This window comes from Prunus mume, linkage group LG1, assembly GCF_029339155.1.
Source record: "Prunus mume cultivar Tortuosa linkage group LG1, ASM2933915v1, whole genome shotgun sequence".
NCBI lineage: Eukaryota > Viridiplantae > Streptophyta > Magnoliopsida > Rosales > Rosaceae > Prunus > Prunus mume.
Genome location: NC_142698.1, coordinates 25815962 through 25843331, shown reverse-complemented (window position 1 = coordinate 25843331; position 27370 = coordinate 25815962). Strand labels below are relative to the sequence as shown.

At 36.8% G+C, this 27370-nt stretch overlaps 4 protein-coding genes across 5 annotated transcripts; 2 read left to right on the top strand and 2 right to left on the bottom strand.

Annotated features, from left to right (window-relative positions):
• The first annotated feature begins 2442 nt into the window (after positions 1-2442).
• On the top strand, positions 2443-6318 carry LOC103323226 (putative E3 ubiquitin-protein ligase XBAT31). The gene is made up of 8 exons (XM_008225209.3): positions 2443-2898; positions 3079-3138; positions 3263-3334; positions 3428-3549; positions 3648-3788; positions 3872-3979; positions 4248-4506; positions 5333-6318. Exons 1-8 carry the CDS (start codon positions 2719-2721, stop codon positions 5726-5728), a joined length of 1338 nt encoding a protein of 445 aa, XP_008223431.2. The 5' UTR covers positions 2443-2718; the 3' UTR covers positions 5729-6318.
• Positions 6319-7609: 1291 nt separating this feature from the next.
• LOC103323237 (uncharacterized protein At3g17950-like) lies at positions 7610-9647 on the bottom strand. 2 transcript variants are annotated; one of them, XM_008225220.2, is made up of 3 exons: positions 9352-9647; positions 8962-9111; positions 7610-8226 (listed from the first exon to the last, which is right to left on the bottom strand). In XM_008225220.2, exons 1-3 carry the CDS (start codon positions 9361-9363, stop codon positions 7753-7755), a joined length of 636 nt encoding a protein of 211 aa, XP_008223442.1. In that variant the 5' UTR covers positions 9364-9647; the 3' UTR covers positions 7610-7752. The 2 variants fall into 2 exon arrangements, with proteins under 2 accessions (XP_008223442.1, XP_088900004.1); XM_089043878.1 differs by lacking the exon at positions 9352-9647 and adding an exon at positions 9213-9333.
• Positions 9648-14480: 4833 nt separating this feature from the next.
• LOC103323245 (uncharacterized) lies at positions 14481-15691 on the bottom strand. Its single transcript, XM_008225234.3, has one exon. The coding sequence runs from the start codon at positions 15397-15399 to the stop codon at positions 14818-14820; it is 582 nt and encodes a 193-aa protein (XP_008223456.1). The 5' UTR covers positions 15400-15691; the 3' UTR covers positions 14481-14817.
• Positions 15692-22812: 7121 nt separating this feature from the next.
• On the top strand, positions 22813-26240 carry LOC103323254 (actin). The gene is made up of 5 exons (XM_008225244.3): positions 22813-23060; positions 23957-24047; positions 24197-24590; positions 25129-25742; positions 25944-26240. The coding sequence occupies exons 2-5, from the start codon at positions 23988-23990 to the stop codon at positions 26007-26009; spliced, it is 1134 nt and encodes a 377-aa protein (XP_008223466.1). The 5' UTR covers positions 22813-23060; positions 23957-23987; the 3' UTR covers positions 26010-26240.
• Positions 26241-27370: the final 1130 nt, after the last annotated feature.

Here is a 27370-nt window from a genome sequence, read left to right as displayed (position 1 = left end):
GGTGGGTGGGTGGAACGGAGAGGAAGTAGCCATTCAAACTCAAAGAATTCATCCTTAAACAAAATAAATTGTTTGACTAATCCACGTTTTGATACTGAGATTTGGAGTAGGGTTTCAGCCTCGTTCTTTGACTTATGTTCTATACAGTAGGGTTTCGGGTGTGAAACTCTGGAAACAGTTGCTCTGAGGTTTGTGTATAATTGTGTGATCTCCAGTTAGTCATCGAATTTTTTGGTACTTAAATAAGATGTGTATTCTTCCCTTAATACATGTGAATTATTATTACTCATGACATGGTCAAACATGAAAGAAATCGAAAAATTAGGAAGTTTTGTATGTATGTGTGTGATTGATCTTTATTTATATTTCTTTATACTATTGTCGACGCAAATTCATTATGCTTTTTCCTTACAGTCACTACAAATTCACGGGCATTAGCTAATAACCACATTTATAAGTGTTAGTTGTGCTATTAGACACTAATAGTGCATTTAGCTAAGCATCTTGTACAGAAGTGTTTTTTTTTCAGTGGGTCAAGTTAAAAAATAAAAGTACACAATGTTAAATAATAAAACGAACACGAACAGAGTACACTATTCTTTTTTGAAGGGTGTACAGAGTACACTATTGAGGAGCATTGTCAAGCAATTTTTTGAGTGCAATATCACCTTTCGTTTCCCGAAAACGTAACACCACCCTTGCTCTCATTTCTAGAGAAACGATGCAGAGAAACCCACATGAACACCAACATCAAGAGCAAATTGGATTGGATACAAGCATGTGTTTGGTAGCTCAATAAATAAATTACAAATATAAGAAAAGAATAGCAACAACTTCTTCCTTGTTTCAAATATAGACAGCCCAATCGACTCTAAATTGAAATTTTTTAATTTAAATAAAGCAATATTATAAATTACTCTAGTTTATTCAGATATTTAAATTCGGATGCAAATGGATAAACGAACAAACTAACTTGACCTAATGTACAACTACGACTCTAATTGAGATTCAACTACACGATTTGTTCAGTGATAGATGACAATGTCATCATGTTGATGGCTCCACTAAAACACGATTATTATGCCAATGTCTTTGTTTAAGTGAATTTGAAGCAATTAAGTTCCATAAGCAAACTAATGCTTCTACACTACAAACAGGAAAAGAAAAAGGAAAGAACCCATTAAAAATAGCGGTTGCGCCTATTCTTTGCTTTGGCTTGGAACATCGTAAGTCATGTGATTCTTCAACAAAAGCAAGCACCAGATGCTTGTTAGACGAGGAGATTGCTTCTTCTAGAGCCCGATCATATGCTGAGAATTATTAAGTACGCTTAGCATCCACATAAACGTCCTTTGCATTTTTTTACCAGAAAAAGGAAAAAGAAAAACCTCTTTTATAATTAATTCCTAAGAAATAAAGATTAATCCCCAGAGCCATGAGAGAAATTCTCATGTTATTTTTTCACGTGTCATTATATTATCGATCAGTAAATAAGAAACAAAGTCACTCCTGTTACATGTAAATTTTTTTTTAAGAGCCTAACGACCTTTTGTCTCTATTTACAATAAACCAATTAAATATAGAACTTGCAAAGAAAGATTTTTTTTTTATAAAAAGAACTTGATCCCAAGGAAGGCAATTAAAAAGCAAAAGGACCTTATTCTATACTTTCCTTCACAAATTAATCTATGGGACCATGTTATTGTAAAGATTCATTGATTGTATTAAAAAAGAGTGGATGAACGTTCTTGTCACACCCATCAAATTGTTTTGGTTCTACCCAATGTTTATTGAGATTATCAATGCATTTGCTCCTCCCATTTTCTAATATTAACTCAAACTCCATTAAAGAAAACATACAAGCTACCAACTCCCCTCTTGATGTGGGCACCATTATGATTAAACGTTTTATCAAGGGCAAAACCAATAGCTTTCAAGTTCGAATCTCCCTTTCCTCTTTTATTGTTAAATATAATGTATCGTGGATCCTATTTCTAATAGGCATGAAGCACTTAATCCTAAACAAACAATAATTCCAAACATGTAAGATGCATGCAAGCTCTTATTCCATATTTTAATTTGACTTTTAAAAATAAAAATAAAACCACACCATATTTTTATGTGAAGGCGAAAACGACGCAGTCTTTGCATTGTCAATTTTGCTGGTACCCAAAATAAACATAATGTCAGTCAAACGCGGTAAACAACTTTCATAATAAACAAATCAAAATTAACATCAAATTACATCCCTAATTTCAGCTTAGCATACCGATCTAACGGCCAGAGACCATCAAGTCAAAAAAACAACGGCTGTTATTTGTTTCTGAAGGCCCACCGTCGGATTGAACTTGGGTTGTTCAAGGCTGGCTGGCCCATTGTACTGTTTAGGAATCTAATCTAACTGTCCCAGAAATATCTGACTGCTGCCCGTAGTCAGTCTCAGTGACTGCCCGAACAGTGACTCGGTCAGCTCCCACTCTCGCCTTGGGGCAGCTCCAAACTTCAATGGTCTCTCTTTCTCTCTCTCTAGACTTGGAAATACATAAATGTAAACCTCTTTATTCGGAGAGCGATGGAAGCCACCACCTTCTGCCTTCTGCTGAAGGTGGCTCAACATAGAGGTGAATGAAGGGCGTCCATTGACTCATTAATTGGGTCACAGAGAGATAAACAGAGAGAGAAACAAAGAGAGAGAGAGAGACACAGAGAGAGGGAGAGATGGGTCAGGGGCTGAGTTGCAGACAGAGTGATGAACATGGGCTCTTCCGTGCCGTGCAGTTTGGGGAATTGGACACTGTGGAAGCTTTGCTAGAGAGAGAACCAGCTCTCTTGCGCCACTCGACTGTCTATGACCGCCACTCTGCTCTTCATATTGCTGCTGCGAATGGCCAGATCGAGGTGGGTTCTTTTGTTTCATTGGAATTTCATTGATTGTTTCAAGTTTTTTTTTTTGGATTTGGGGCAAATAGGTTTTTGTTTCTTGGAGGGAATTCAGTTTTTTGTTTTGTGGAATCTTTTTGTTGTTTTTGAATGTTGGATTTTTGATGATTTTTTTTCTTTTGTGGGTCTGATTGGCAGATTCTTTCTATGCTCTTAGAACGATCTGTAAATCCAGATGCGTTGAATCGTCACAAGCAGGTAAATTTAATTACTTTTTGGCTATGAATGTGTAAGTTTATTGATTGGGAAATGTTTGATCTTTGGTGTTCTGTTTTTGCTTCTTCTAATTGTCTTCTTGTCTTGTTGATTGGAAATGGTTCAGACTCCACTTATGTTGGCTGCAATGCATGGCAAGATCTCGTGCGTAGAAAAGCTTCTTGAAGCCGGAGCAAATGTATGTTAATATCCCAACTTTTTGTTTGTTTTAGATTTGCAAATTTTCTTTTCCAAATATGAACTATGAAATTAATGTCGGTTATTTTGTCAGGTCTTAATGTTTGATTCCCTTCATGGACGAACCTGCTTGCATTATGCTGCTTACTATGGTCATTCTGATTGCCTTCAAGCCATTATTTCTTCTGCTCATTCAAGTCCTGTTGCTGTTTCTTGGTTGGTCTCCTTTTTACTCTACCGAGTGATTTCGTCTTCTCTTTGATTGATGGGGCTAAATACTTATTGATAACATGATATATTGGACTGAATATCAGGGGGTTTTCACGATTTGTGAATATTAGAGATGGCCGGGGAGCAACACCATTGCATTTGGCAGCCCGTCGAAGTAGGCCTGAATGTGTACATATTCTGTTAGACAACGGAGCTCTTGTTTGTGCTGCAACTGGTGGATATTGGTATGAATATTACTAAATTTCTTAATCCTGATTCATCTACGGCGTTGATTTCGTTCTGTAGATTGATAAATTTTTGTTTACAGCTGTCCTGCGAGCACTCCACTTCATTTGGCTGCTAGAGGGGGATCTCTGGATTGCATACGTGCATTGTTGGCATGGGGTGCAGATCGTATTCAAAGAGATTCATCCGGGTATAATTTATTTTCCTTCTATGTTTGAGTATACTTTCGTTTCCTTCTATATTTGATAACCAAATTTTATAACATACACGGATCCCTTTTGTGCAAGCTATGTTTATATCATCTCACGTAATAATCATTTTGTTTCACATATCCAAATATCATCCATTGTCTTAACACTTATGCAACAAATTCTTATTATGCATGTTTTGAAATTTTTTATGATGCCAGTAGAACTCCACTTGAGCTTATTATATGATATATGCTTGTGTATATGCAGGAGAATACCATATATAGTTGCTTTGAAACACAAACATGGAGCTTGTGCAGCAATGCTAAATCCTTCATCAGCTGAGCCTCTTGTGTGGCCAGCACCTCTGAAGTTTATTAGTGAGCTTAATCAGGAGGCAAAAGCTCTGCTAGAACAGGCCTTAATGGAGGCAAACAGGGAGAGGGAGAAGAACATCTTGAAAGGAACTGCTTATTCTCTTCCATCTCCATCACATTCTGATGTTGGGACGGATGACAATCTGTCTGTGGTAATTTCCTACCCTCCTCTTTCTTCATATTTAAGTTAGATGTATATCTTATTATATAAAGTGGGAGCTTATAATGGGTTTCACCCACTTTCACCCATCCAGGTGTCTATAATTTACTGAACTTTCTCAATACTACTCTATTATAAAAAGAATTTGATTTGCATCTACCGACCCAGTGTAGTATTTTATTTTCCTACTTGTCTAAGACAATACAAAATAATCAGTAATTTATATCTACTCAAAAGTTGGTATCCCGTCTCACAGAGTCATACATGTGTGGGGGCTAGTTTCTAATCATAATTGACATGATGCTGGATTCTCCTTTTAATGTTTCCTAAAGAGGGAATCAATGAACTTGGTTGAATAGTTCAGACAGAAAATTTTAAAATGTTTTTTAATTACCTTGCTCTTTTTTTTTTGGGCAGAAAAATCATCTTGCTCTCTAAATTTAAATTTTTTGTTTCTGATCCCCAGAATCCAAACTGGTTCAAACTCTTGAGCTTTATTTCCCATACCTGTGATTTGGACCATGAGTCTCAATAATAGTTCTCTGAATCCTAACTTTAGACACTGTACTATTTTGTCTTTGCTTGGTATGCTTTCCTTGGCTCCGGTCCCCAAGTAAAGGCATTAGATTTTGATGTGGCTGCATAATTGCATCTTTACTAGTGTAGGCTGTGCCTCAGTCAATTTTTCTTAACGTTTTAGAATTGAGCAGGTCAGAAGGAGACATGTTTTCAGCAGTCATGTGAACTGTATACTCATATTTATCCTATTGTTTAATGCATGGAACCAAAGTATTCATTGGGACATTGTTTTATTGCAGGAAAGCGATTTAGATCTATGCTGCATATGCTTTGAGCAGGTGTGTACAATTGAAGTCCAGAATTGTGGCCACCAAATGTGTGCACAATGCACTTTAGCCCTCTGCTGCCATAACAAGCCTAACCCAACAACATTATGTGTAACACCACCAGTTTGCCCGTTCTGTCGAAGCACCATTGCCTGCCTGGTAGTTGCAGAGATTAAAACTTATGATGATGCTGATCATGACACCGGAGATAACAATTCCTCCAAGCTAAGAAAGGCAAGGAGGTCCCGAAACTTCAGTGAGGGCAGCAGCAGTTTCAAGGGGTTATCGGCATTGGGTTCTTTTGGAAAGATGGGTGTCCGTGGCTCAGGAAGGATTCTCGCTGAGAATGAATGGGTTGACAAGCCTTGATGCTTGGAAGCATTTGGCAACCAGAAAAAGAATCTATGGTGATTTGAGGATTTTCTTTCATGTAAGTGAAAGAGAGAAAAATCCAAGAGGCTGCTGTTGGTGGTTGACACATGTATGTACAGATAAAAATCCATGTGGTATGTAGTTTTGGGAAATAAGCAAAGAAGTGAGTTGCAGGCATTGGTTGGGTTAGTTATGTTGGTCATGTTAAATTTGAGATTCAAGGATCTTATTAGTTGGTGATTTGAGAGTCTGTTAGATGTCTGAATTGGGAAGGAAAAAGGAAAAAAGACAAGACAAAAAAGAGGAAGAAATTTTTTTTTCTTGTTCAAAGGTAGAATTCAACATTCTTGAATGGCTGCTCTGCCTAGAAAGACAGTCACAAAAAGACCCTTGGAAGGAGTCAAGGAATATGTTGTGCTTTTGACCCTAATCAAAGCACTTCTCTTTCCTTGTGAGGAATGTAATATTAAATTTATTGTTTTTGTTGGAAATTTTAAATTATTTTTCTGTAGTTTGTGTATACAAATGGGATGATGTGATACAAAAATTACAAATAAATAATAAAAGTCCTTGGCAGATGGATTTCATGTGATTGTGTCCGTTTACTGGTCGTATGATTCCAAAATCAAATTATGAATGTGGACAAGTCAGCTTGATCACCAACAAGGACAGTTGGGTGGGTCAACAGGGATACAGTACCTGACAAGATGTCGACTCAAAAGAATACAAGTTAGGCCTGTGGAGTCTGTGAAAAGCCAATAGATAAGCAAAGGCCCACTTAACTGTGTGGGGTTGGATAGCCCAGCCTTTTTCCTTTGATATAAATATTTTGGCCATAAACCAAGTACCAGATTGGTATGGCCCATATGGTTGGTTTTTTCTCCATTTGTCAGTTGCATGATGCTCACAAATTATGCATGTAAGGACGGTGTAAAGGTCTCTTCTCATCTGATGGAGACATTGCTATTGACTTGCTTTGCTTTAAGTGTTTTCCCCACTTATCCATGCGGGTCCCTTTAGATTCCGAAACAAGTGAGTCTATCTTTAGGTATTTCTTCTTAGGAGTTTACGTGTACGTACAAGGATATGTCACATTTGAAGTAGCAATCCTCGGTTACATTGATGTAGAATGAATTGAGTATTACATTTGATTGAATTGTGGTTAAAGTAGGAGAAATTATTAGGGTTATCATAACGTCTTGGAAAAGTGAGTACGCCTTCCATGCTCTTATATTTTCGCACGTCTTCCATGCTTTCACACTTTCGCACTTCTGGTTGCGAAAGTGATATAAGGGTGCTTGAATAACACTTCCCTTAAAGTATCAAACATACCACATGAACATGTCTCTGTTTTTTAGGTAAACTAGAGAATGTTGAATCCACAAACGAGTAATTTTTATTTACAAACTGTTATTAACACTCCAAAACGTTATCATGCACTTTTATTTATTTATAATTTTACAAGAGAAGGGTATGATAACCTTTTTGAAGTGCCAATAATTTAGCTCCCTTTTTCAACCATATGATAATTTTGAGCCGATTTGCGCTAGCATAAAAGTATTGAAGATGCTCTCTACAAGTGTGGAAGGAGAGACCCTATTGGTGGTAAATTTGGGAAAGATTGAATAGTATACACAAAAAGTTTCTTGTTCCCCTAATCTATATAGTCAATAGGTAGGGTATGGTACCTAGGATACCAGCACAGTTTGGCCCCAGCAGGCGTGGATCCTCGTCACCATCCTTTTGGAACTTCAAATCATGAACGTTTGCATCTTTATACTAACACACATATCACAGAAGGAGATTTATTAACCCAAATGCTAGCTACTGGTATGAAAATTTACTTAATGTGATACATTTTGCTTAAACTGCAATGGCTGCACTGGAATTGTCAATTGACCTCTTTATGTCTTCCAATAACATGAAATTCTGATTAAGACACCAAAAAAAAAAAAAAAAAAACAGAGAGAAACATGAATATAAAAAAAAAACACAGAGAGAAACATGAATATATTCTTTGGTCACTGGGAGAGTTGCCCACCACACATACATGAAAACAGAACTGGTTTTCTCTGGTCAACATGGTCTGAACCAAGCCATGGACTAGATTGAGGAGGAGCAACTTGACCATCAACAAACAGTGAGTTGGGTTGTGTAGCAGGCTGATGATCAGCTAAAGCAACCTCATCATCTGGTCCATAAATTGGTGGGTTTTCTCTATAATTTTCATTGGCTGCTCTTCTCTCCACTGCAAGGAAGTGACCAAGAGATGGAGGATGGTTGTTTTTGTTCACATTCTCACCATCTGTACTGTCCCTGGAACATAAAGAGAAAAAACACAATCTGAACTTGGTGGTGTTGTTGCTCTTCCTGTCTTTACAGACCTGATCAGTTTTTCTTCCCCTCAGTGATCTTCTTGATAGCTCTAGAATGTTATTGATTCCAATAAGGCTCCCAAGTGTAATGCTCCTGTCATGGAAAAAAGACCCTGTGGACTGCAACCCACCAAAGAAATTAACATATAAACATATCAGCACACTCTCCTTCACCAATTTGTTCAAGAAATTAACACTAATTCTCAAGATTAAACTGACATCAAACACTTAGAATTGTTAAGTTTGCAGCTGAGCAGACCATTTGAATTTTTAGTATATAGTAAACAACTGTACATATGCACTATTTTATTTGAAAACACTACCATACAAATTGCAATAGTCTTGCCCACTATGTCATCAACAAGACCATTCATTCAGAGCCAATTCTGACTGATGCTAATGGTACTGTTCAGGGGTCAATTTTAACTTACAGTCCTTACTGAAAGTGTAGGAACAGCCTAAATTTCAAGTCATTAGGAGGGGTTACTATTACAACAAACAGACAAATTAAATGGCATTTTCAGTTCTATTTCAATTTCAAAATCAATTATCAATTCTTTTCTTTTTCAAAATCTGCCAAAAGAAATGATAAAAAAAAAACAGCTTTCATTCAAGCATATTTTGTCCATGAAGAAAACAAGCTGAAAGAAACAAAACAGAAGGTACTGCAAATAGTATATACCAATCATTTTCAGACCAAATATAAATATAATATACAGATACACACAAACTAATTAATCCTATGCCCATATGTATGACCTGTTTCACTACAAAATCCCAAATGAACCATCAAAGACAAGACTAGTAGTATATATGAGAAAACTTATACCTTAAGTATCTGTAATTTATACTGACCTCTGTGTCTAGATCTGAAGAGGAATCTGTAGAGGATGTTGGAGAACCAGTGAGTAAAGTGTTGAATGACACTGAACCGGAAAACTCATTGTTTTGAGCCAACCCAACTCTCACATGCATTGGCTGCAAACCCAGAGGCCAGCCTTCCTCCTACAATCATATCAGTCAGGAAAATCATCAATTATGCATAAGCCTCCAACAAAAAATGACAAAATCAACATGACTGAGCAATGTGATAAGAATAGACCCACAGAGCTAGAAACATTATAGCAAATAATAAACATATCCACCGGCCATAGAAATTTAGTAAGAAAAACAAATGAATCAGAGCTAGTGTTGAACCCAGAGGGGCAAAATCCAAGGAGAATGAGATAGAAGACAAAGCAGTACCTGTTGAGCCATGCTTGACAGGGGCCAAAAGCACTGGTGCTGCTCCTGTGACTGATTTGGCTTTGGTGAAGTTCAATGAGGTCACCTTAGGTAAATGAAACTGTCATTTCCTTAATTGGCATTGTAGATAAGCACAAAGGACTTGCAGTGACTCAGAGATGACTGAGGTGAAAGTAATTGGGTAACTCTATATAGAGGTCATCTCTATGCACAGGAGATTAAGAACATCACCTGTACATTAGAAGGAGAGAGAGAGAGAGTAAATAGCAAGGAGGAGATCCAAAGTAAGAGGGGTAATCATTTGTTAGCACTGTTTCTCTGCTTTTCTTGGGTTTTGTTGAGTGTTGACTAGAAAGAGAAAACAGAATCATTTTGTACTAAGAAAATGAAAATCAAGACTAAACAAAAGCATAAATCCAAGAAAGGTTCAGAAGCTGCTCTATAACATGATATTAGTATACAATAAACAGTTACATTTTCCCTCTCTGTATTGCTATTGGAATACGGAAAATACTTGACTCCTTATATGTAAGGAGTCATTTCGCTTTACAAATGAACTACAATTTGACTAGTGTACACATTTTCTTTCTAAAATTTGGTTTTATTTTTAATCAATTGTTTATGTATACGTTCATAGTTGCCAAGGAGTAGGAATGAAACCCTACATGTAAGGAGTGAAACAGTGTTCTTATAACAAAAGAACATTAACAAACTCTTTATTGCAGTGTTCTTCATTAATTCGGCCTCTCACGAAGCCCCATAAATTCTTTGTTATCCAATTATTAATACATAAATTCAAATTTGAAATAGAGAGCGTTATGCTAAGTACATGTGTTATCATTCATGTAATTGTAGACTTACAATAACGTTAATACATGCAAGGGGTTTATAGTTCAAGTGGTTAAGAGCATTTACTTATGCATGTGAGGTCTTAGGTTTGATTCCGTCTTCCCCAATATCACTTTTATTAAAGAAATAATGATAATGTCGCCAATACGTAACGTTATGTTATCTTCAAATATAATAAATTCTGATGGTTAAAAATGGTTTGAAGAAAATAAAATCGTTTGTATTGCATTGACTGCATTATTAATTGTATTATTTGCATCTTTAAAAGATTATGTGAGACATATGGTTTATAATTTAATCGTTAAATATAGTGACATATGATTATTCAAGATTGTAGAGATCAATTGGTGCATATTAATTTGGAAAAAGAGAGACTTTTATTTTGCTGGATCAACGGTCACACACTGCCATTGAGTGTTTCTTTTCTTTTGGCCCACAAGCCCCTTTTGTGGTGGGGCCAAGCCCAAACTTTTACTAACTGGGCCCACGCAATATGACCTGTTGCTTTTTCCATATCTCCTCCTTTTGTGGCGGTAAAAACGTTCACCACGTGTTAGTATTCTATTCCATGATCCAGCTGTTCACAGCAAGAGCATTTATCAACCTCTAACATCAATTATATCAAATGTTTTTGAAATGGAGCTCGATTTGCATTTTGGTCTTTAAATTTTGAGCACAAATAATAACGATCTTTGAAGGTAAGCTGTGCTTTTGGAGGAAAACTATAGTTATACCGATGAAGGAATAAAAGAGACCAACGTTGACTGTTTTACCCCTCAAATAGATGCTCAAATCGACGCAAATGACGAAAAATGACTAAAATGCCACTCATAATAGAGTTTAAGGACTACATAATTGATTTCATTGACTAAAATGCAAATCAGAATATAGTTTACAGATTGAACCCCTCACTTAACCACCTCAACCACCCACATCCCTTAATTGTAGCATCTTCTCATCGGAAGGACCCATAATCGCAAATCGCTCCAGAATTTTCCTGTAAAGTATGATTGACGAGACAGGGCTTTGTTGACCAAAAATAAAAAGACGAGACAGGGCTTTTAGAAAGAGCAGGTGCATGCCATGCCTGCTTTGACCCTTAAAACCCCAAACCAGAGATCTTATTCAACCGAAGCCCAGTTTATTTGGGTTGTTTTTGTATGACAAGTTGCTTCCTTGTGGCTGCAGAAGTTTAGCCATTTAACGACAACTAGTCTGGGCTTACTTGAAAACTTTTGACACTTGTTTTTGAAGTTGGATGGTGGATCTTCAGCTGTATTTGGGACACCTAAAACCAAAAGCACATTTCAAGAAAAATGCTCTTATCTTCTGGATATTAGACTAAATAGTTTCATCACAACGAGAAATTTTTCAGTGTGACGGTCATATTACCATTCTCCATGAACTTTAAAATTATTTTCTTTATTCATAAAATATGCACCCAACTACAATTAAATTGAGACTTATTTATATCGAACATCTTTTAATGCCTGTTTGATATTGTTTATTTTGAGTTATAATCACTCTTTTTCATAGTTTTGGATATCCATCTCATTTGACCTGTTACTTATTTACTATCATGGCATTCCGTTTCTAATGTTGGAAAATGAGTATAGTCACATATAGGCTTGAAGAGATCATAGCCTCCCCGAAGGCCAAGTGTATCATGAAAACACCCAAAACAAACACAGCCTAGCTCCGTCTTGTACGAAAAAGTATGCTCTAACTCAAAGGGCATTTGATAGAATGGAAAAGGGGCAGAACCTAAGCTCAAATATTCTCATTGTAAGCAAATATAGAAATGAAAATATATAGATATGCAATATATTAATGTCTCAAAATACATGTTCGAAGCCTTCGCAAGATGCACGTTCGAAATGAAGTGATCAGATGTCTATGAGCATACAAAACCACAAAATTGATAAAGCTCGAATTGACAATCTTGTCTTAATATTTTCTTTAAATTATTCCTTATTAAGTAATAACTTCTTTTCTTGTTCGTGTTTTGTTTTGGGTATAGGAGGGGTTCTTCAATCATTGTGTTACATCACTCACTGCAATTATAGACCACCTTATCTTAGCTAAGAAAAAAACTTGCATACATTGGATACTTACAAGTATCTACTTATCTATCTCATTACGTGATAAGTGACGTAAAAGAAAATGATAGAGAGCGACGAGATATGGAAACTTGCATACACTCGGATTATACCTACCGTTCTCTCCTTATCTCTCTCCTCACGTATTAAAGGTGATAGAGAAAGACGGGATGAATGCTAGTTAATTTCTCTTATCTCATTAGCTAGCTAGCAAAACCGCATTTATCACGTTTGTGGCTTTATATATTGCAAGAGGGCACTGCAAGTTACTGCAGTAAACCAGTCGGCCCATGACCATTCAATTTGACATGTAGCTAAGCTGAGGTAGTAGATGGATATGGCCGCCTTTTTGTACCTGCATGCTGCAACGGTACCACCAAATCCTAACATACTGAAATTCAGATACCTCTGTCTCGTAGTCAATTGGTTTGGCCCTATACAGGAAGACACAAAGTAATATTTTTTTGATGTGTGTGTGTAAAATATATATATGAGTTACTTACATACAAGGAAAGTTCCCATATAATTCCAACTCCCAAAAAAACAGATATAACATCCAAATTCCAATTATATACGTACTGAACTGACTTCCTTAACTCCATCAATACCTGCGCGAATTGATATTTTTCATATTTCAGGCATATTTCTTCTTAATTTCAATTTCAAAAAGAAAAAACAAAACAGAGAGAGAGAGAGAGAGAGAGAGAGAGAGAGAGAGAGGTGTCAGTAGGGTACCTCTCTGCAGGAAGTCAGTACACATAAACATCAATATGTTTGCCACAATTTGGCTTTCATTTTTTTCTTATTTTTTCAAGGCGGACGAACCCAAAAAACCAAAAAAAGAGCAAAAAATACTTCGGGCCAATGTCTGACCTAATCTATCATCATCCAAAATAGGAGCGAAAATAATAATTAAAATTACCTCTTATTAGAATTGTAAGTGTGAGAGTTTGGAATGATTATCTTAAAAAGCCAACACCGATGGACAAGCTTCATTATAATCATGGATGTAAAACATGTCCTTGAGTAGGTTGATCTTCCAAATCCACCAAGTGGACCGCATTGCTTCTTTGTGTTCTTTATGCAAACATGAATTAATTAGACTAATCATTTTTCAATGCTTCTAACCAGACAAAATTTGGGAGAAAAGATCTCCAACCCATCTCTAGCTCAAATACGACAATTCGGTCCAATATGTAATTAAAGGTCAACTTGTTACAAATTGTGGATCAAACCCTCAACATATATAAATTAGTTCAACTAGTAGCAGAATTTCCATCCTTCAAGAAGAATCAAGGATTGAGTAGATCTCTCGAATTCATCAACAAGCGAGAGTTGGATTATTTTAGAGTTGGTTTCAAGTTTCAATAAACCTTCTACCTTGAACTTATATCTAAAATATTCCAAAACCAACAGAAAAAAGGAAAAAAGAAAGTATATATGCATCAAACCAAAATTCCTCGTGGTCTATACATATATATTGAAATAATAAAAATTTGAAAACGCAAGCACACACAATACAAACAGAGCTTATCTTGCTACCTACCATTCAACCCATTATCCATTTGGGGTTTTGGGAGGGAAACGGAAGAATTAGTTAGATGGAATTGATAGTTGGAGAATGCATTCTGGTTGCATGCTGCAATAATTTATGGACATATTCAATTGTTTGTCAAGCAAAAGGCTGATGTACTTGTGGTGGGAGCTGCAAAAGAGACCCAACATTAAGAGAAGGTAGGGCCAATCAAGGCCTCCTTGAAGTCAGAGAGAGAGAGAGAGAGAGAGAGAGAGAGAGAGATCATATATGTAGTAGTAGAAGAACTAGCACTCCTTGATTATTATTGCTAGCTGTTATTTGATAATTTTCTGTCATGTCGTCTATGAAGGAATATACCACATGGGTTTGCTCACCTCTGGTAAAAACAATGCAGGCTAAGGATGTTTGCATCTTTTGGACAAGTCAATGCAGGCCACTCCATTTCCAAAAAAATTAAGAAAGTCAATGCCATCCAATCTCCATTATATAGAAACTACAGAGAGAGAGAGAGAGAGAGAGAGATCATCATCATCATCATCATCATCATCATCAATTCCTTTCAGTTTTGTTAACAGTGCTTCCCTTCTGTAAAGACACATTATTTCACCTCCATTACAAAGTACTACAGTTATATAACACCTGGATTCAAAGTAAAAAACTTGGGGGCCTATATATTATTAACGGAATGGAACCCTATGCAAAATTCATCCTTGATAAATTACAGAAGTTACATAATCTGATTCAGATCTGGGCCAATTTCCCATTGTCCCAAAAAAAGACAAAAAAAAAAAAGGAAATTAATTAAGAAGATGAATTTGATGAGATCAACTGAGAAACCTGAACACTACACATCAAAATGGAGAAGAGTACACCGCTATAACATTGATCACCAAATATTCCATTAATTGGTATAAAATGTAAATTTGGTTCCACGTATTCAGAGATCAAGCTGATCACCATATGCCTTGCTTTTTTAGACTCCTACACTCTAAGTTTCTTCTTAATCTTACCACCGACATGAACATCTGCAAGAAGATCATCCACTGGAGGAAACAGCGATTCGATCTCGCTCGATAGATGGAGTAAAATTCTGGGGTGGCCAGCTCCTTTTCGCTTCTTTAGCGGAAGTGACTTGGGTTTTCTTGGCGCAGGTGGACACTGGAGGTTCACTGTGATTTTGTGATCCAAAGATGTAGGAGTCTTCAACCCTTCATCATCCACAACGCCATCAACATTATCGTCTTGCTGGAGGAGCCTGCAGAATTCTCCTGCCGATGGAATTTGGACCTTCAAAGACGAAACAAACATGTCGAAGTTGTCTTCTTGCTTCTCTTCTGAGCTTTGTAAATGGCCTCCATCTTCTTCTTTGTCTTTGCAACGTGACGTTTGGCACTCGTGGCGATGGAAATCCAACGTGGGCCTAACCAAGAAATTGAAATCCATGGAGCTCAGAGGGCCATGATTTTTTTGAGAAACCAACATTTGAGAATTTGGAGGAGGGCTAATATTTGTCTCGCCATCCATGATTAATGGAATTGACTTGGAGAAGGTGTACGTGTACATAAAAAGGGTTTTAATTCAATGACAGAATGAATGAGATTTGGAAAAAGAGAACCGCCAACAAAACAAAGGGAAAAAATACAAGGCAACACGGGTTTTTAAATGGGATTGATGAACCAGAAATATTATCTCCAAATCTCCATGCACCTTTTCTATCAGCTTCTTTGGATTCTAGCCCCCCTCAAGAAAACATACACAGAAAGAAAGAAGGAAAGAGAGAGAGAGAGAGAGAGAGAGAGAGAGAGAATTTGGGAAGCTTTCAAAACACTACTTCGGCGAAGGATCCAATGCAGCAAATATACACCTCTCAACACATCAACATCTCTCTCTCTCTCTCTCTCTTATGTTGCTCTGCTATAACTGGGAGAGAGTGGGGTCAATTTTTTTTCCACAAGGAAGCACAGAGGTCAGCCGTTAAAATAACCACAATAAAATCTGGTTTAGGCAAAAGGGGATCGCTTTATTTCTGATTTGGACGAACTTTGATGCATCTCTTCACGTGGTTTACTACAGCGAAACCATCTGATCTGATCCCATTTTAACGTGCATGTGTTCCATTTGTTCTTGTCCTTCTCTCGTCTTCTCGCGATATTTTGGAAGAATTTGTGTCGGATAGTGATTGTTTGTTTCGAAAGAAAAAGGAACTTTTCTTCTTGCGGTTTTCTTTTTCAAACCTAACTTTCCCGAGAATATTTTTTTTTCTCCGTGGACGCATACGAAGCCGGTTCTTATTTAAATGTCCGGCCGCAAGAATAACTACAAAGTAATATGTCTCTGTGACTCTGTCTATATATATATATATATATATATTTCATATATTATATAATGTGTATATAATGGGCTGACACTCAGGCCATATGCATATTTATTCATTGTTTTATTTGCTCCACCACCATGCAAGGCTAAATCAGCTCCACACCATGCATGTTGTGTTGTTGTACATTTATAACAACCAGTTTGAGCTTTCCCTGCTGGCATTTATATATTCATATTTGAAACTTATTTAATTTTTCTTTTGGTTTTTACCTATGAAGAATTATCTCTAGGTGTAGAATTTTGCCATTTATTTATGTGTTTGGTATAATTAAGTTGATGGTGATGAAAAAAGCGAAATGCCTTTACTGGCATGCGGCCCTTAATAGCGAGTCATTCAGAATAATGAGCTATGAAACTGCGTTGTTTGCTTTCCTTTCACATATGGCAGTCCTTTCACATCCGTCGTGTATTAAACTTTTATATAAGTTATAGATTGCATTGAGTTTTATTAGTGGCTGTTCTTTTGAAGAACTCATTCCCGATTCACAAGTGACAACTCGTACCAAATTCCGAACTAATGTGCGAACTCATGCTGGCTTGACTTGGATTGCATTGGAATTGATTCATCTTTATGAATCGCACTATTCTTTGTGGAACTTGTAAAACACACTATGTTCCCATATTATCCAATTTAATAAGTTTAATTTGAGCAGTTATAAATTCACCAAACAACCGGTGAGAGATAGTTCCGTCCAAATCAGGTTGTGTTGAATTGGGTAATATAAAGGATTCCATCATGAATTCCTCTTTATTTTCTAGGGATTTAATTACGGATCCTCTGAGACGAAGATTATGACAAGCGGAGCTTGTGACAATGTTTTTCGTATGGAGTACCTTAAGGGAATCGGAGGTGTCTTGAGCCTCATGTTATGTCAATGTGTCCTGCATATCATATATATATATATATATATATAGGGTGGGTTATATAAACAATTGTATGAACGTCATAGGTGGGTTATATAATATATATTGTGGCGAACATATCTCTGGGTAGTGGGGAACTGGTTGAACATAGTAGGTAGAAGAAGTGTGAGAGAAATCCAGCTTTTGACGTCCTTTTTTGTTCTTTTTAAACCAAAATCATCTTCTCTTGAACAAAAAAACCAACATCATCTCCATTTTTTGAAAAGTTGTTTAAACATCTGTTACAAGCATTTGTCGTATTCTCAATATGATTTTGCTTTTGTTTTTTAATTTAACGAGGGAAACTGAATTTGAATTTAGAATCTCTTACAATTAAAAATAAATAAATAAAACTAAATTATCAAGAGTCACTCAGCATATGGCTCATCTATTGGCGTAGTTCGATTTGCTGGATGGCTGAAGGGTTTAGGCTGAAATGGATGTTGTGGTACATTTTTTTTACCGGATTTTCTTCTTGTGTGGATTTTTAAGGTCAAAGTTTTAATGAGGAAACTCATTTTTTGCATCATATATTTTTATTGTGATTTCTTTCAGCTAGCTAATGATGTTATTCTTCTTTGATAAAACCAAAGTTAGATTTTTAACTTTCTCTCTGATCTCTTATTTACTAATTTCAAGTGAAAGGAATTAGTGAATCTAAAATTCTACGCTAATCCAAAACCAAATGATTGACAAAAACATAATCTGTGAGCCCCCACGTCCTGTAATTTCCTCAGATTCATGGGCCAAGTGGTGACCACTGCATACATTGCAGAAGACTATTTATTCATCAGAGAGAGAGAGAGAGAGAGAGAGAGAGAAGGCTGCCTTGGCTGCATTATATGGGGTTGCTTACACATGATGGGTCTCCCTTACCAACTGCAGGCCATGTTGTGGAGTGGCATCATGCATGGAGAATTATGGCCTTGGATTCTTCATTCCATTGTGGAATTTCCGATCCATGCCGGCCCCTGGAAGATCCAATTTCAGATCGATCTGGTTAAATTTATAAACAACTTTGTTTTATTTATTTATTTATAAAAATAATAATAAAAGAAAAGAAAAAAAAACACTTAAGAGTGAGTAGAAATATGCCATGCGTGCGTTTCTCATGAGACGACAAATTAACGATATTAATGTCTGCAAAGTAGGGGACCCAACTGGATTGCTTGAGTTTCACCACATCTTGGACATCATAGTATAACAGGGTCTAAATTTGAGGACAAGGCTCGTGGCTCATGTTTTGGAGGTCTATAGTTTGCCCTTAAATGTATCCAGTTAATTACATTCTTAATTAGTTGCACACAATTTCATCATCTTCGTGTAGGACTGTAGCACATGCAATCACACATTGACATGGTGTTAGTCGAGTTTAACGATGCCACATTGTGTTACCAATATACTCGTGTTATAATACGCTTATATTTATTAGTACCATCCTAATATATAAATCTCCTGCTGCCGTAGGTTTATTGGTAACATTTAAGCAGGTTTAATAGTAAAAACTAAAAAATAAATAATAATTCTTGAATTCTAATAATAATAAAAAAGAAAGAACTGATGATGACTTGACTCATGAGGAAGGATATTCAGAAATTTTTATTTTCTCACTGAGAATATGCAATCATATGATGTATAATCCAGACTAATAGTTTATTAATTAAGATAGGATAAATGTATGCATCAAACTTATAACCAAGGGGGGACATGTAAAAATAGTTCCAAATAAATGTTCCATAAGTACAATTAGCTTTTCTTTATTGTTTTCTGGGATAAGGTTGTTTAATTAACTAATTTATTAATCCATGATTATTGTAGGGATGGAAAGGATTAGCATGTTATGATAACGTGGGGTAAGAAGCTAAAATATATAATATATAAAAAGTAAAGATAGAGTGAGTACATTACACACAAACTCTCATGGCACATAATTGCTTCTCATGCTCATGCCTAATCATTTTGCTTCCCCCTTCCATCTTCGATCATCATGTCCCATCTCTCACAATCATCTCACCCCCTCCTATTTTTCAACCCTTTTTTCCTCCTTTCTTTTCGCGCGCTTTTGTTTCCAACACTAAAAAAGAAGAAAGAAATTTGCTCATGATGACTTGCCCACATTTTTCTGCAGGCAAAATTAGGATGTGGGAAAAAGATGGGGGAGTTTTGAAGCTAGGTAATTATAGTGAGGCCAAAAGTTGGTGTGCCTGCAGCCAAACCCTACCACATATATATACATGGGAAGTTGGCTAGTAGGTAGAAGGCAAACGAGGAATCACATTGTACAACTTGTTTCCCCCTCTTCCATTAGTTAGGGTGTCAATTCGTATTTATGGATCATGTTTGTGTCAAAAATAATCGATTCAAATATGATCTAATTCAAAGGTAATCATTTAATTAAGCATGACAACTAACCCAACATTAGCTCAATTTATTGATAATCTTGTTTTGTTTAGGCTGACCCACGTACATTATGAACAAAGGCTTAAAAGTAAGTTTCCTTTATTTCTAAGTTGAACATATCACTTATAAGCCGTAAAAAATAGTCATATACTTGTAGCACATCTCATACAAACACATATTAATAGTTTGTGAGGTAAAATTCCTCTAGACCAAGTTGAGCAAAAACACAAGTGATCGAGCTGAGCTCAAGTCAAGGTGGTTAAGCTGAGCTAGATATCGATTGGTTGAGCTGGGCTTGAGCCAGATCGTCATATAGTTATCCTGTAGCTCAAGTGGGTTTGTAGGTCTGTTGGTCCATGAGTTTGGGCCTGGTGTGGGTAAGGCTAACTAGAAAAGCTAAGATGTTTTGAGATCATCAAGACAACTATCTACAGGAAGTCCTAGTCTGAGGTAGGGATGACAAAAACCCACACCTGGCCCAGTCCACATTGGGACCTCGCCCTTAATGGGGGAAGATTTCGGGGGGAAATTTGGGCGGGTACGGGGGATCCTTGAATTTTAAAAATCCCGATTAAGGATGGGTTGGGGATGGTATTGTTATCCCCATCTCCAAACTTGAGTTGATAAGTGATATATTTATTTTTACTTAATTATTATAATAATGATATATAATATAATATAACAAGTAAAAAGTTATATGATCGTTGAGTTGAATTTTATATTTAGATGACTTTGGTGTAGATAATATGAAGTTAAACAAAATAAAAATTAATTGAGATGATTTTGATTAGTTTAGTTGAATTTTATAATTCAATTTCATATAACTAAGTTAAATGATATTTTAAAGTGAAATTTAAGTGTTATAATGTAAGGTAGATATATATTTTTTAAATTTTTTTAAAAAAAGGAATTTCTAGGCGGGTTTGGGAGACAACCTCCCAAAGGGGATGGGGATGGGCATTCCTTGAAATTTCTTATAAGGGATGGGGGTGGGGACAGGGTGAGGATGAGGAGTAAGGATAAGGATGATATTGCCATATCTAGCCTCAAATTGACCCCTTTCAATCCCTAGTCCGAGGAAGACTAGGTTCTTTTGAGTTATACTCCTAGAAGGATTAGGTCATCTAGGATGACATAAAAAGGCTAAATAAACCCTTCCTTAAATTGATGCAATTCTAAGCCCCAAAATCTATTGTGCATTTTTTTCTCAAATGCTCAACTAACTTAAGTATCGAAAGGTCTTTGGCCAACACGAAACTAGCGTCACCCTCGTTAGCTCTTATGTTTTGCAAGTTCTGGAGGACGATTTGGTTGGTCCCGCCAACCTAGTTTGGACGAATTGCCCAACCTCGATCACGAAGAGGTCATCCCGCTGTTGAACCAAATTTAAGCATCAACATTAATAAATGAATAAAACGAATCATTTTCTTCAAATGTAATATCAATTAAATGTGGTAAGGGCCTTATAGTTCTAGTGATTAAGAACAATTTAGACAGAGATTGATTTCTCTTGCTTCTTCTCGACTCTTCTTCTCGAGAAGCCAAAATAAAACCATAGCACAGTCGCCCATTTGGTTTTAGGGGTTTTCCCCTAAAACTACCCCATCTGAAACAATAATTTGGGCCTCTCCCCAAGTTGTATGTGGAGAGTTTTTCTGATGTAGAACAGATGGTGGAAGCAATTGAAGAGGAGTTGGAGCGATGCGCCAACAAAGGCAAATAAGGTATGCTACATATTTGGGCTCCGAGCTCAGAATTCCAATGACCCATCAATTCGAAGAGAACAGTGTGCATTTACTAGCCAGAAATTCAGTTTTAAAGTTTTTACAATTTTTGAAAACTTTGTTATTTTCCTATTTCAATTCCTTTGTTATTCATAGGGTTTCTAGGAGTATTTAAACATACTTTACCCGTGGTTAGGGTTATGTTTGTTATTCCAGTTTATCAAATAAACATGAGGTTCTCTTATATTTCCTGGTGGATTCCAGAGTTACATGTTTTAAGCTAAGGTTTTAGCCGATCAATTGTCACACTGCGTCATTTTCCCCTTAGCCTTTTAGTGCTAGGTTTTTGCCTCCTTGCAATCTTGCAAGGTTTTGTTTAATTTTCTAGGGTTTATACCAGTCTGTGTGGCTGATTTTTTGATCAATCTTCATAGATCTGGTGCCTATTGCCCCTGATATGCTTACTTTTACAATTTTGGGTTTTAGGTTTTAGATATATTTATATCTGTTTGTAGAGGAGGTGGATTTGCTTGATTGGGGGGTTTTTCTATCAAGTGGTGCTTGCAAATCATGTGGCGATATGGAGAATATCGGTGGCATTTTATGAAATGTTCGGGTGGATGCTGAGTGGTCATTATCATTCACTTGTTGATGTTTTCTTCCCTAATGTATTACAGAGTTCATTGATGGCTCAGTTTGCTTCTGGCACTAGGTGTGAAGGTTTTTGCGTCCTTTTCTTCTTCAACTCCAAGTGAGATAGTTGGCTAGGATGTGCATTTGTTATCCTCATTGGCTTGCAATGGATATTTTTTATTGTCTCTGTCTATATGTTTACAAATGGCAAGAACCCTCCATGCCGTATGGTGGGCTATATTGTTCATCAATTCTATGTAATTGCTCTATTTATCAATGAAATACTTATCTATTTCGCAAAAAATAAAAAGAAAGACAAAAGAACAATTTGACACTCAAATGATATGTTTATTGTTCGTGTTTAGTGAGTTATGCCATAAGGCCCTTGGATGATGCCCTATATCTTAACAGTTGGATCAAACGGCTAACCAATTTGATCTAATGGTTGAGAGATAGGGCCTCATCTAAGGGCCTTAGATAAAGCCCTCACTATAGAATTCTACGTTATGCCATAGTATACTTGTCAAACAATAATCAACCTAACATCAACTACTTTCGTGTTGAGTTCGAGTGGGAGCTTCTACAATAACATGAGATTTTGGTGAGGGTTCAATTCAACCATTCAATTATTATAAAATTTCAAGTTCAATATTTTCTTTCTCTTATTAGATAGTGGGATTGAACCCCTCCCACCACCCCCTCACCCACAACCCCCTTATTATAGCCTTTCCGAGTTTGAGTCGGATTGTCAAGTCATGTCAAAAATTATCAACCCAAAACCCACTATATCAAATTTCCGTTTTCCCCAGTCAATAACTGGGTTAGCCTTATGCGTTAGTTGAGATTTGGGTTAATGTGTTTTAAGGCCCAGAAAACCAAGCCCAAGGAATATGGTCCAAAAGGAAACTAAGAATTTGGAAAAATTATAGCTCTCCCTCCCATAACACCTGGATTGATTGACAAAGCATTTGAAACAGCCTGTAGTTACGGGAGAGCCCCAGATAAGAAGGGCACGCGTCGCCACGAACTGAGATCTCGTTTAACAGATCCGACGGCCCTCATTGAACGTTGAGAGAGTGGTGGATTTAAAAAGCGAATATGAGGTGGGGTTTGAGGTCTAAATTTTGAACCCTAAGGCGCGCACCGCTGTTTAGATCCGAGTGTTCCTTCGTCGACGCCAAATCAAAGGTCAGATCTCTCTTCTGCATTCATTTTCCGAGAAAATCAAACGCTTTCCTTGCAACCAAACAAAGCGTAACAATCTTTTTAATCTAATGTCGTCATTGCCGATTTCAAGTTTTTCTCTGGACGGTTTTGGATATAGGACAGTTTCATTTTCGTTCGCAATTTTGTCACTTTTGGCCGACCTGTTGTTTTGGATCGCCTGCATTGTTAATCTGTTATCGTGAATTTACGGGAATTTGAATTTGTTGGAATTATTTTGTCGTTTCTTTTGGATTTGTGAGGTGGCTATTGGATTTTGAATAATCCATTGGCATATACAATCTGATTTTGTTTGTTATATATTATTAATTTGTTTCAGAGAGAATTCGGTTCTTGATTAAACATTTAATAATTTCATAATGCAAAGCAACGTAATTTTGAGATGGTTTGTATAGCTGTGAAATGAATGAGGCGCACAAATTGCTTAGATTCAAGAATTTATCTCGATTGACTATTGCCTTTCGCATAAGTCATGTTTTCATGGAAATATCACTCGAATGGATTGCTGTTAGGATGGAATTTTCAGTGTGGTTTTTGTTTTCCTGTCATATTATTGTATGGGCTTCGTCCAACAAGAATTGTGAATTATTCCGGTAATAATGATTAAGAAAATTTGTATTTTTTTGCTATAAGTGATGAAACTAAGAATCTGTTAAGGTACATTCACCACCATTGGTGTGCAAACTAGTTGATCATTTCAGTTATTGTATTATTATGTGTGTTAAATTAAATGAATTGGTGTAAAACTTAATATTTGTGTATGTTCATGAAATTCATGGTTTTTTTATTTTTTATTTTATTTTAACCTCTCTAGTGTTTTTATTTATCCAGTGTTCATATTTTGTCCCATTATATTTCAGTTGATACGTCTCTACAGCTGGTATTAGAAAAATGGCTGACGCTGAGGATATTCAACCACTTGTGTGTGACAATGGGACAGGAATGGTTAAGGTATGGCATCAGGACACTTTTATCTCCAAATATTGCTGACTAAATTTGATTCTGTTGACTTTTTCTATAATGTTTGTCTGGCAAAGATGTGTATGATCTGCAGTTTCAGTCTTAAAATATAATGGTTATGTTGCAATGTGAACTTGTAGGCTGGGTTTGCTGGAGATGATGCTCCAAGGGCTGTCTTTCCTAGCATTGTGGGCCGCCCACGTCACACAGGTGTGATGGTTGGCATGGGTCAAAAGGATGCATATGTTGGGGATGAGGCTCAGTCTAAGCGTGGTATATTGACTTTGAAATACCCAATTGAACATGGTATTGTGAGCAACTGGGATGATATGGAGAAGATTTGGCATCATACTTTCTACAATGAACTACGTGTGGCTCCAGAAGAACATCCAGTTCTACTCACTGAAGCACCTCTGAACCCAAAGGCTAATCGTGAGAAAATGACCCAAATTATGTTTGAGACATTCAACACTCCTGCCATGTATGTAGCCATCCAGGCTGTTCTTTCCCTCTACGCCAGTGGTCGTACAACTGGTGAGCAATTTGAATAATTTGGAATGTTATGGGTTGAATTTATTTGGAGTCAGTTGATTCTCTGTGGTGAATGACTTAAATGGACTGATCAAGTCATGCAATGTGTTTAAGATGCTGTTAGTTAGCATTTCAAAGAGCTTGGTTTGCAAATTGATTTGTGATCAGTATTGAAGTGTTCCTAAGATAAAGCATGTGCCACTGTGTTAAGCATTGAATAAAACAGTGAAGTGGTTTTTATAAGTTTATAAGGGAGGATAGTTTTGTGCTTCCAAGTTTAAACCAATAGGGTTGAAGGAATTTCTGTTTTCAGTATAGTTTAGGTGAAATTTATTCTTACTGCAGCAAGGGATTGCCTTCTATAACCTCTTTTTAAAAAAAAAAATTTATATCGCAGGTGTTAGTTAACTAAAATGATTTCTGTATGTTCATACCAACAGCAATGCCAGCCCACCCTCACCCCCCACTAGGGTGTACAATGTTTCTTTGCTTCCATCTCAATTATTTGTTTGTAATTTTTCTCCCTCGAACGTCCATGCAGGTATTGTTCTGGACTCTGGAGATGGTGTCAGTCACACTGTCCCCATTTATGAGGGATATGCTCTCCCGCATGCTATCCTTCGTCTTGACTTAGCAGGTCGTGACCTCACCGATGCCCTTATGAAAATTTTGACGGAGCGTGGTTATTCCTTCACCACCACAGCTGAGCGTGAAATTGTCAGGGATATGAAGGAGAAGCTTGCATATATTGCCCTTGATTATGAGCAGGAGCTTGAAACGTCAAAGACTAGTTCTTCTGTTGAGAAAAGCTATGAATTGCCTGATGGGCAGGTGATCACCATTGGTGCCGAGCGTTTCCGCTGCCCAGAAGTACTTTTCCAGCCGTCTATGATTGGAATGGAATCTGCTGGCATTCACGAGACCACATACAACTCTATCATGAAGTGTGATGTCGATATTAGGAAAGATTTGTATGGAAACATTGTTCTTAGTGGTGGGTCTACCATGTTCCCTGGCATTGCTGACAGAATGAGCAAAGAAATCACAGCTTTAGCACCTAGCAGCATGAAAATCAAGGTTGTTGCTCCACCTGAGAGGAAGTACAGTGTCTGGATTGGTGGATCCATCCTTGCATCTCTTAGCACTTTCCAGCAGGTATGTTATCTTAGTATATGTGACACCAATAATGATTCTGAGAGCACTGAGCGAACCATATTTTTGTTAACCCACCCTTATTAACAAATCATAGTTTTCTGTTTCTCTGCTTTACTTTTCTCCATAGGGGAATAGCTAAGTCTTTATAATTATTATATTAGTAATGCTAATGGAGCGCTATTGTTTACTTTTGGAACACAGATGTGGATCGCAAAGGCAGAGTATGACGAATCTGGCCCATCAATTGTACACAGGAAGTGCTTCTAAGGCCCTGGCATGGGAGTGTGTGATGTCTAGTATTTTACGGCACAACAATTGCAGCTCGCAAGTTTTTACTCTACCTTTGCTTCTCTCAAAACTTCTGTGTCCAGTGTTGTTGAAACAATGAACTACGAGATGTGGAGGTTATGGCAGAGAGTTGAACTGTTTAGTTGTTATTTTTTGTATTAAGCGTTAAACAAGTATTCGTTCAATGCTAAAGCCTCTGCCATTTATAAATTTTTTGGTCCTCCCACCTCGCTGATTCAAAATCAAATATGCTGCCATTCAAATTCTTGAGGGCCTCTCTGATGATTTAATAAGTTAATGTTTCTCCTTCATTTTATATATTTGTAGTGGCTCTGTTATTGCCCAGATGAATTGAAGTTTAGTTTAGTAAGTTCATACAATTAAGTTTTAAGAAGTTTCCGTTTCAATGAGTATTTTTTTCCGAGGACTCATTTGATAGAGGAGTTTCTTCTGGAATCGTCCGAATCTAAAATTTTCTTTTCCTGGTCTCTTCAGTTCCTGTTTGCTTGCTTACCAAACAATTGGTTGAGACCAAATCTGAAGCTGAATCTCAATGCTTCTTATTTTGAGCTATAGTACTTGACCTTGGCCATTGATTGTCCCCGAAGAGTTTGCTCATCTCCTTAAGACTTGACTTGAAAGCTTTAGGCAAAAGTTGATTTCGTGGGTGGTTGTTGGTCGCTGCCTGTTATTGGGTTGTTGGATAGTTATAGTGGTTAGTTGGAAGTGACTTCACTGTTGATGATCAAACCAAAGCTGCAAATAGAACATATCACGTGTTCCTCTCAATAATCATTTTAAGAGAGCGTTCATTGCGCCCACGTTTATCCAACAATGGCATTTATCATGCCCTCGTTCGTCAAATTAAGTAAATATTATGTGATATTGAAACGCGGTCACGTGATATAACTAATTATCTTGTTAAATATAAGCATCAATACTATATAATAATTTTTCCGTAAATTCCTAACTACTAAGTAGCCGTTATTCACGCTGGAATGATACCCACACAAGCTGCCCCACTAGTTTTACTTTGGTGACTTGAGACATCTTCTTTGTTGGTGTGGTGCGGTCAGTGTTGGTGACTTTGAGGCGATAGCCGTTAAATTTAAATATTAGATAGGTAAGGATTTCATGTACGGCTATTAGTTAGGTTAAGCTTAAAGTCTTATTGATAAGAAATGAAACGAAACGAAACGTATATTTTGACAATTGCTATGCATCTAAGGGTCCAATGACTGAAATGCCTGCAAAATTAGGGAAATGGTCAGGTAATTGTCCCCTTCCCTGCCCTATTCCATGAAAAGACAGCAAGGATTAATAACTATTAAAAGAAAAGA